This window comes from Blastocystis sp. subtype 4, assembly GCF_000743755.1.
Source record: "Blastocystis sp. subtype 4 strain WR1 chromosome Unknown seqid_0085, whole genome shotgun sequence".
NCBI classification, from domain to species: Eukaryota; class Bigyra; order Opalinata; family Blastocystidae; genus Blastocystis; species Blastocystis sp. subtype 4.
The window spans coordinates 25589-35437 of NW_014569462.1; the positions used below are offsets into that span (position 1 = coordinate 25589).

Genomic DNA, 9849 nt, shown 5'->3' on the forward strand with positions numbered 1-9849 from the left:
ATTTAAAGAATATGATGTTTCTTAAAGAACTCCATTGTGGCTTCTCGCTCGTCAGCTGGAAATATATTATCTCCAGGAAGTACTTCTGGTGACTTGGTTCCTATCTTTCATCTAAAAAGAGAATAGTTACCATGATAGTCAGAGCCACTTGTAGCAATAAGGTGATTAGTGTGAGCAAAAGACAGATACTCTTCGGAACCAGTTTCACGATGATGACCAGGAGGAAAACACTCCATTCCATCAATTCCACATTCAACTACTTTTTTCATTACGATTTCCTTCTGCTTCAACAACCTATACATGAATGATGAACCAACTAAGCAACCAGGGATGAGCAAGGGCTACAATTCCTGAATATGAGTGCACTAGTTCAATAGCTTCTTGTAACGATAAGGGATTACCCATTACATAACTAGATATCAATCAGATCCTAAGAGATACTATTTTGAATCATTGTGAAGATACTTGTCAAATGCATCGGCAACAGATGTAGCATAACCATGAGCACAGAGAACTTCAGCAATCCGAGGACGTGAAGGAAGACAATTTTTGCAACGATCCATTACCTCGTCCCACGTAATATTGAATCCATCTTTAATAAGAAGATCGACAATCTTCTTCCCACGATCAATCCTAGGAATTAAAAAACGATATATTCGCTACCTCCTTTGATTTACTTCAGCATCGAGATAGTGCTGGAATGCAGCGAAGTCAGTATTCGGAGGAAAGTATCCAGTAAGATGAACTGAACTTTCTCCAGCCAATCCACATGATAGTTCGATGCCACAGAGCACAGTAATCCCATCAACTTGGATAGATTGAGCATCTATCACTCCTTTTACTGTATCATGGTCATTAATGCACATTACTTGCACCTTTCTGGATTTTGCAAATTCAATTAACTCCTTTGGAGTCAATTGACCATCGGAGAATAAAGTGTGCATATGGAGATCTACCACTTTGTTCATCTCGTAAGCAAAGTTGTGATAAAAAAAGTAATGCTCAACTGATTCTCTCTAATATGTCTTGTTTGAGCAACCCAGATAGCTCCTACTTTTGGAATACCAAAAGTCTGAATCAATCAGCATAGTCCTACTCTTTGACAATTGACATATGAAACTAGGGTCGATTGTCAATATTCGTAATACAAGCGAATTCACAAGGGGAAAACCGCAAAAGTCTGGGTTCGTTAGAGTTCAAGAAGAATATGTCATTCTCTGTACTTGAAATGATGGGTAGATCCGAAATGGTGTTGTTTGTGGAGTGAAAGACTGTCCTAAGTGTCATGCAGACACTATTCTTTGTATTTTATCCACTTTATTGGATCAATGATAGCGATGAACTTACCGAAACAAGGGAACATCCTAATTGTGAGTGATGAAATCCTGTTCTACTTCATATCCTGTTCGTTGCATCGGATTAGTCTCTCCTTCATTTCAGCGAGATCTTCTATTGAAGTTCAACGAGACCTTCAACAATCTTCTATTCTTTGAATCCTCGCTATCTAGATTGCGATTCGAGAAGGGAAATGCAGTACTATTGTTTGGAGTGTATCATCCAGGATTTTGTTCGCATGAGACGAGCGATTCTCTCAGGACTCTATAACTGTGGACTCTTCAATAACATGCATTTTGTAGATACATTCACACTACGAAATGCAGGAGAAACAAGTGAGACCTTTGAAGTTTCTCGCTTTGTGAAGAGTGCTACTTGGATGATTGACCATCTCAAAGACATAGCATCTGTGAAGGTGCTTGTTGATACATTGATTCCAGGTATTGAGCAAGAAGATCAGATTCTAGTGAGTAGTCAGTCTTGATGTTAACAATAGATTCACTCACTCTGTTCAGGAAATGATAAAGAGAATGTGTATAAGCTATGTTTGGAAAGAAAACAACAAGCAGCCTTAGATGCAAATCCCAAGGAAGAGAGCTTGGATGAGGAATGGCTTCTAACTGGAATGCTTAAAGTACATTATCATATGAGTTCTAATCCTAGGTCAACAATGATCGTATTTCTGCTCGTGTTGACGTAAATAGTGCCGATTTGCGGAGTCTGATCAATAAACATTTTGCTAGTGATATTGTGGCTCTTGTATCGCATTCAGATGAATACATCAATGTTGATGCATTGTTGGGCCTCACCAATGAACCCACCTTCTCCATTCAGGTAGAGTTTGAAATGTCATAATGAGACTAGATTTCTGGAATGGAGAATATCCGACCTGGAATTAGTGGAGATAAGGTTCAAATCACTTTAAAACCCGTTTCAGAGTGGTTAACAGAAGAAGGTCGTATTTTGATCATCCATTAAGATACAGAGATTGATGTGATCGTAGATGAGACTTCAGAAGAGGACTCTCCAGGATTATCACAATCTTCCATCCGACTGGTTCATACTTCCATAGGACCCAAGTGGAATCGTTTGGTTACAGGTCGAGTGGTTGCCGTAATGGAACCGGGCAATCGAGAGTTTGTTTGCAGTGTTGGTGAAGCAAATGGAACTGGGTATAATTACTGAATGAAGTAAGAGATAGTGATCATGTTTCAAATCTTCTGTTGATGGTTCCTTTGAATCGGTCTATTCCTTGTTGTTACATTCATTCAAATCATGTGATATTTGGAGATTAGAATGATCATTAGCCTGAACAATTAGTTGGATATAAGCATTTGATTCGTTATTTGGATTGGCCTTTAAATTCTCATTATCCAGATGGCCAACTAGTCTCAACACTTGGGAAGGAGAATAGTTTTGATACGGATTCAATTGCGTTATTGTTTGAAGCAGGCGTATTGAATGAGAATGATATAATAAGGATAGTTGGAAAGTCATATTGCTCCTATTCCTAATCGTTTACTTTCCTCGTTAATTCATCTAGAAGGAGTGGACTTACAGAATCCTAATGTTGTTTATGATCCTCAATCAGTATAGTAATCCTTGGATATGAATGATAGGTTGATATGATGAATCGACAAGATCTTCGTTACACTCACAATGTAGTTAGTATTGATCCTCCTGGGTGTGTGGATATTGATGATGCATGTTCTCTCCGAGAACTTGACGACTGTTACGAGATTGGGATTCATATCGCAGATGTGACATATTATCTTCCCTTCAATTCTCCTCTAGATCGTTTTGCTCGTGAACGATCTACGAGTGTGTATTTGGTTGATAGACGGATTGACATGCTTCCATCCATTCTCTCGACCAATGTCTGCTCATTACGAGCTGGACATGATCGACTTGCTGTTACAGTGTTCCTCTATTGTGACAAAAGTAAGAATTTGATAAACAAAAAAACCATAGAAAATTGGAATGTAATAAAACCTCCTGTTTTCTGCCGAAGTGTTCTTCGTTCTCGTTATTCATTAGCCTATCTCCAAGCTCAACGAATCTGTGATGGTCAGGAGCCAGGGATTGTTAAGAATCCGTATGCGTAATCATTTGACTCCCTCTCTGATCTAGCAATCCTCAGAGTCCTTATCATTACACAGGTGATGCTGTGGATCCAAAGGATTACTCTTGGTTGAATCATGACATTCCTCTTCTGATGCAGTGTTGGAGGACTGATAGTGTGTGATGGATAGTTGGTCGCTCACTTCGCCAGCGTCGTCGTAGGAGTGGAGCTGTCGAATTGGTAACTCACGAACTCAAATTCACAGCACCTCAGTCAGACGAGATTACTGTGAGTGAATATGGTCATTTGGAGGTTCATGAGACGATCGAAGAATTGATGGTTGTGGCAAATTCGGTCGTGGCACAACGCATTTTTGCGCAGTTCCCAACTTGTGCATTACTCCGAAAACATGATGCTCCTCCAGAAGATAAACTCAAGCGATTGACAAGTATTTGTGGGTATTTAGGAATTGACATAAATACTACCAATAATTACACATTTGCCAAATCAATTCTTAACATTCAACAAACCAGCAATCAAACTATGAAGGACATGTTAATGTTGTTATTCCGAAAGTGCGAAAATAGAGGGAATTATAACCATTAGCTCAATGGCTGAAGCCCAGTATATCTGTTCTGGTGAAATTCCTCTGGATCAACAAACGAATCCTTACGCGTTCAGTCATTATGGACTGGGGATTGATTATTATACTCATTACACTTCTCCGATTCGACGATACACCGATATTGTTGTTCATCGTCAGTTATTGGCTTGTATTGATAATCCGACTCCCACGGGAATGATGAATTATTCCCAGGATAAAGGATATGATTTGTTCCGAGTTCACACAGAAGCTCCATCGTTATTGGAAGGAAGCGTGGTAGGAGAAGAACGATTGAATGAGTTATAAGGAAGTAACAGTACGAGGTGAAGATATAAAGAAGCAGCTGCTGCAGAAGGATGAGGAGTTAGACGATGACTTCCTGGACGACTTGCTGGGTGATGTGGAAGAATCACAGGAGGAAGAGACTGAGTCTTCAGAACAAGAAACACCTCAAGAGAATGAAGAGGCACTAGCAGAGAAGGTACCAGAGAACAATGGGGAGTTACAGTCACTCTTCACACCACAGCAATTGGCTCAGTTGGCCCAACATTGTACTGCTCATGAAATATGGTGATGAATAGTGAATAAGCAGAATCGACGAGCCAAACGAGTATCTCAGATGAGTGATCTTCTCTTCCTTCAATATTATATCCGATTCAATCAGCCTCAGATCAGAGAAGCTGTAGTAACAGAAATCAGAACAAATGGAGTCATTATCCAGATCCCCTTTTTTGACCTGAAATTACCAATTCAGTTTATTCGAATGACAGGTGAACCGGAAGAGTGGGTGAAAGAAACATATCATTCGAATGAAGTCACAATTCAAGTGGATGAAATATCAGCCAATCAGATTACGGATTCGGAAAAGAAGGGTATTTCAGGAACAAAGACGAGAATTACAGTGAAGAATGTAAAAGGAGATGTATTAGTTCAATTAGCTCTGTATCAGAGAATTGAAGTTCGTTTGACTGTAACAATTGTGAATCGAAATACCAATGCCATGAGAATTGATGCAAACATCGTTTCTCATGAACCAATAACCCAAGAAGAAGATTCTGATAAGTGTTTAAAAGATTTGATGAAAGAATGCAATGCGTTTGATAAGAAGTCTGAGTATATCACCATTCAGGAAGGCAGTGATCTCAACCTAGAGAATACACGTCAACAACTATTAGAACAGATTAAGACAATTTTACGTAGACCTGAAATGAAGGAATACCTAGTAGAAAGTGAAGGTTCTTCTGAAGTATTGATGAAGTCACAATTATCGCGATTCCAATTTGGAGGGTTTGTTACACCGAAATCGACTCTATTGGCAAAGTGGAGAGAAGAATATGAAGGATTTAATGAAGGAGAGAACCAAGAAGAAGTACTTAATAGGCGACAAATAAGGAAGGAACAAAGTAGGATTGACTGATGACTGATCACCGAAGATGTGAAGAAAATGGAGTATGAGTCTCTCGATCGACAACGAAGGTTAAAGAACCAGAAATACAATGAAAGGAGAAAAGCAGCTATTAAGAGACAGCAATAGAGTCTTTGTTAGTAACAAACAACCATTAATCATTGTGAATCCAATGGACCTCATGACCATTCTCTAAGTACGGCTCAACAAAACCACGGAAAATGGCATTCGTCAAGTCCCAACGAGCTCCAAACCCTCCTTCAACTCGCATCTCTAATGCAATCACGTTATGAGGAAGGAGATGAATATTGATCCATACAGAATGTTCCATGATTCGTAGCAAGGTTGCCCTCGCTATCTCATTTTGAATGCATTCAGGTCCATGAAGACTAATGATCATCACTTGATTCATGCATACTCTCCCCAGTTCCCTTTACATCGCCTACTGTGTTTGCTCAAGGCACGAGCTCCTACGGTTAGTTGAGCTTTCGGATTGTGTTTCTGCTCAAACAATTGGATCAAATACTCTCGTGGTGGGTAGAGGATCCATACAGAACCAAGAGTGTGACGCATTCCTAATAGATGTTGCAGTCCATGTTCACCCAACAAATGAAGAAGAGCAGAAATACATTCTGATGTGTTTGTTGAATCTAGAGTATTCAGTTTTGTTTGTATCCGATCATTTAGAGATACAAGGTAATCACATGAACACTCTTTGTTCATATATCCAGCAACAGATCCAGTAAAACAAGGAACTGAGCTATGTTGTTTCCAATAGCAGAGTCTGCGGGACAACTCCACATGAGGCGGACAATCATAATAAGAACTGTTGAAATGTAAAGTATCCTCTAGTAATCTCCGATCATGGCTTATCTACCTGATTATTCGTATAGAGAACGAATACCATGTGATGTTCAAAGTCAAGTTCATCTTCACTATAGTTCATTCGTACCAACTACAGCAGACTAGCTCAATCCATTATAATAGTCTCTCCAGTACTGAAGATATTGATGACCCAGCAAATTATCCTCTTGGATATCATTACACGCATTTTGCAATATCAAGAAAAGTGAATAACTAACATGCACTTCCAAACTCAGATCCGCCATGTCATGAGGAATAGAGTACTGGATTCCGCTTTTACCCCATTCAGTTATTATACTCTATGATAGTTCATGATTTCTGGACATGCAAAGAGTTATTGTCGTTTTTCTCATGAATCAGATTTGATATTTGGTTCTTTCCTAACAAACAGAAGAGAACCACGATAAAGACGCAGAAGGCAACTTTCGCTGACAACTATCACAACAAAATGCCTACAACTCATTCACCTACCTTTCACTAACATTCATTATTCGCTTGACGAGATCCTTATCCTCGATAGTAGGCGACATTATCAACCATATAACTCCTAATCGCAACGAGTCTCCAAGAACAGAAGGAAACCATCCCCTTCGAAAATCATCATATTCTTTATCAATCTGCTTCAAAACAGAGTCAGAAATAGGAATTAGTGATTCTGAAGATTGTATATTCTTAAGAGGATCAATCATATGGAGATCAAGAAGATCAAGTGAGCAGGGCATAGCATCAAGAATGGAATTGGTAATATCAAAAACACAAACACGTTGATTATAGAGTGTTATCTATAGATTATCTCTATATGGCATGGATACATGATCCATTAATGCATTATTAAACACAAGTCCTGTGTCATTCAAATATACAATTTGCTCAGTGAGTGACTTTAGCACCGATAGTGGATTCACATCACTCATCAATGAGAGCATCTGAACTTGATCCTTTTCAACAGGTCCAAACAACTAAGAATAAATGAATTAGAGTGATTCCTACATAGAGATCACACTCATTCGGAACCAAACGGGATGCACCTACATTCTTCCAACAATGGTAAAAACGGATTGGAGAAGGCCCTATTTGCTAAACGACAATCCAAATACCGACATCGATGTACATTCAATCGATTAATAACATGACGTAAATAGTCCCATTTTCTGCATCTCCATTCGCGTGATCCATAAATCACCCGTCCGAGGTACCAATCAGTGTCCTGCTTAACCCACGCCATTGTAGGTGATAACAAACTGTCAATCTGGAATTCAGGTTCAGATTCAAGGAGAGAGAAAGAGAAATCAGCAATCTGAGAACACAAAAGTGAGTTCAGATAGCCTTCAAAACAACTGAAATGAATAGAATCCAGATTATCTGGGTCTGAGTGAGAAATCACATCTTCAATTGGAATGCCAATTAGAACAACATTTTGAAAGCAACCTTCTTCTAAACAGCTACTCTCCAGGAGTTGTTGTAATATGATTGGAAATGCACGATAGAATAAAAAGAAGAGAGTTCTTCCACGATGACGAAAATGACTCGAATTTGTGTCAAATGACCAAAATATAGTCGAAAAATAATTACACAAGAATTGGCGATTTTCCAGAATTGTTGACTTATTTCCTTCTCCCTGATTCAGAATCAAATCATGTCCCAAATCACTTCCAATTCGATGTTGTTTAGAATGATGAAATACCTATGATGAAATACGGATTGACAGAAATACTCGAACAAATGATTCATTGATAGGATCCGACTCATCACAATGAGTTCGGATATATCTAAGAGTGAGGTCGCATCAGTATAAGTACTTGAATTCATTTTTCTCATTCAATTCTATGAAGAACTCTCGAGGATCATAGCCGCTAATGGCTCCATGACATAACTACATGCATTACTCACATATCCACATGGGTACAGGATAATCACATAGATTTGGATTCATCGCTTGCACTCGTTTTACTCCATGAATAGCTTCGCAGAGGATCTGAGAACGGTTCCAACCTTCATGGCAGATACTGAAGACATCATCCGAAGGAAGAACAGAAATTGGAGTAATGGAGTGTGCTTGTGAGAGAATATGGATTTGTCCGCCATAATTCTCGAATTGGGCCATATCTTCGATAAACTGATCAGAATCATGAGAAATGACTCCAACTCGTTGCATTTCCTGTGAGATTTCTTCCAGTTCCATTCTGGAGTGAGATGGAAAGAGTTGAGTGGAATCAACAACATGCACAGCTCTTGACTCGATATAACGCAAGATTGGAGTGTTCGCCATAACTCGAATGAGTGGAATTGAAACAGTGATAAGATTCGGAATCTGAAGAGGAAGATGATGATTCTCGGATGCCAGTTGGAGTAGCGAAATCAGATCGAGAACGACATTGCGAGCATTATCTTGATGATCTAGATATTTTAATAGGGAAGATAACTGAGAATGAGGATGTGCAAAGGGAATCAACTCTTCATTAAGGATCTATGAATGACAAAACAATCTAAGCTTCACTATATCAAAGAAACCCCGAATAGAATACTCATTAATCAAGAATCCCATGTAACACACATAAGGAGCATTCTTCTCCGTTTTCATCACCTTTTCATTAGCAATAATCAGAACTCGTACGCAACTTCGCTTTCCTCCAACAAGTTCACAATGATCAATCGCTGCAAAGCGAATTGTCCCATTATTATCTTGACGTAGTTGGATTGGAAATTGAACAGTACACCGGTTTCCTTTGAAAAGCCAATGACCAGAACGACCAGAACGAATGAATACTGTCAATTGAGAGAGTAATGGAATCACTTTCTATTCGTTATGATTACTCTTTTAATATCACTATCTCTTTGATAAAAGACATAATATCTTCAGGAACTCCTCGTAAGGGAATAGAAAACTGGAACCAATCTGAAAGTGAACAATTTCCGGTAGTCCGAAGTAGTGGAAGTAGTAGATGTGGTTTCACATGTTCTTTCTACATTAATGTTCAATCCTTATCCATACTGTGTTCAATCCTGTTTCATTAATAACTATATTATCTGTAATATAATAATCCTTTCTGAGAATATTAAAACATGTTTGCGGAGTGAGATTATTGACAGTCAAAATGGGTTGGGCATTCTGAATAAGTGGTTCTATGCTATCATATCGGAAGAACAAAATATCACCCATATCTTCGCTTTTCTTGTCTGCTTCCTTTCCATTTCGTAAGAGGTAAAAGAATCCAGGATAATCTGGAATGGAATACGATTTGTCAGTTTGTAGAGAAGAAATATCGCTATCAGGATACAAAATTCCAGTCAATGTTGAATCACAGTCGGTGTGCTACAGAATAAACGACATTTGCTTTGTACTACTCCAAAAACAACATCCCTGGACTGACTCATTATTCATAGAAAAAAATGAGAAGAAAAGGAACTTAACGTAACAAATCACTGAAAAGGACTACAACAAACACAAAGAAGGAAAAATCACAAACTACTCACCATTAAAGTCTCTTAAGAACCATATCAGATGGGATATTCTCTCTGCTAATCACACCCTTGACATCATAGACAAGCTTCTGCTTGATATCAGGCTTGAACAAGGCA

General features: G+C 38.7%; 3 protein-coding genes across 3 annotated transcripts; 1 reads left to right on the forward strand and 2 right to left on the reverse strand.

The window, feature by feature from the left end:
- Positions 1-2: 2 nt before the first annotated feature.
- On the reverse strand, positions 3-968 carry JH06_3952 (hypothetical protein; the record flags this gene model as incomplete). Its single annotated transcript, XM_014672552.1, has 5 exons — positions 3-100; positions 131-294; positions 326-412; positions 442-633; positions 664-968. 5 exons carry the CDS (start codon positions 966-968, stop codon positions 3-5), a joined length of 846 nt encoding a protein of 281 aa, XP_014528038.1.
- Positions 969-2451: 1483 nt separating this feature from the next.
- Positions 2452-4575, forward strand: JH06_3953 (hypothetical protein; the record flags this gene model as incomplete). Its single annotated transcript, XM_014672553.1, is given in 11 exon segments — positions 2452-2507; positions 2537-2612; positions 2643-2789; positions 2821-2925; positions 2955-3160; positions 3176-3430; positions 3466-3572; positions 3588-3845; positions 3864-3951; positions 4004-4277; positions 4309-4575. The coding sequence occupies 11 exon segments, from the start codon at positions 2452-2454 to the stop codon at positions 4573-4575; spliced, it is 1839 nt and encodes a 612-aa protein (XP_014528039.1).
- A 985-nt stretch (positions 4576-5560) lies between these two features.
- JH06_3954 (hypothetical protein) lies at positions 5561-5979 on the reverse strand (the record flags this gene model as incomplete). Its single annotated transcript, XM_014672554.1, has 2 exons — positions 5561-5795; positions 5825-5979. 2 exons carry the CDS (start codon positions 5977-5979, stop codon positions 5561-5563), a joined length of 390 nt encoding a protein of 129 aa, XP_014528040.1.
- Between the last annotated feature and the right edge of the window lie 3870 nt (positions 5980-9849).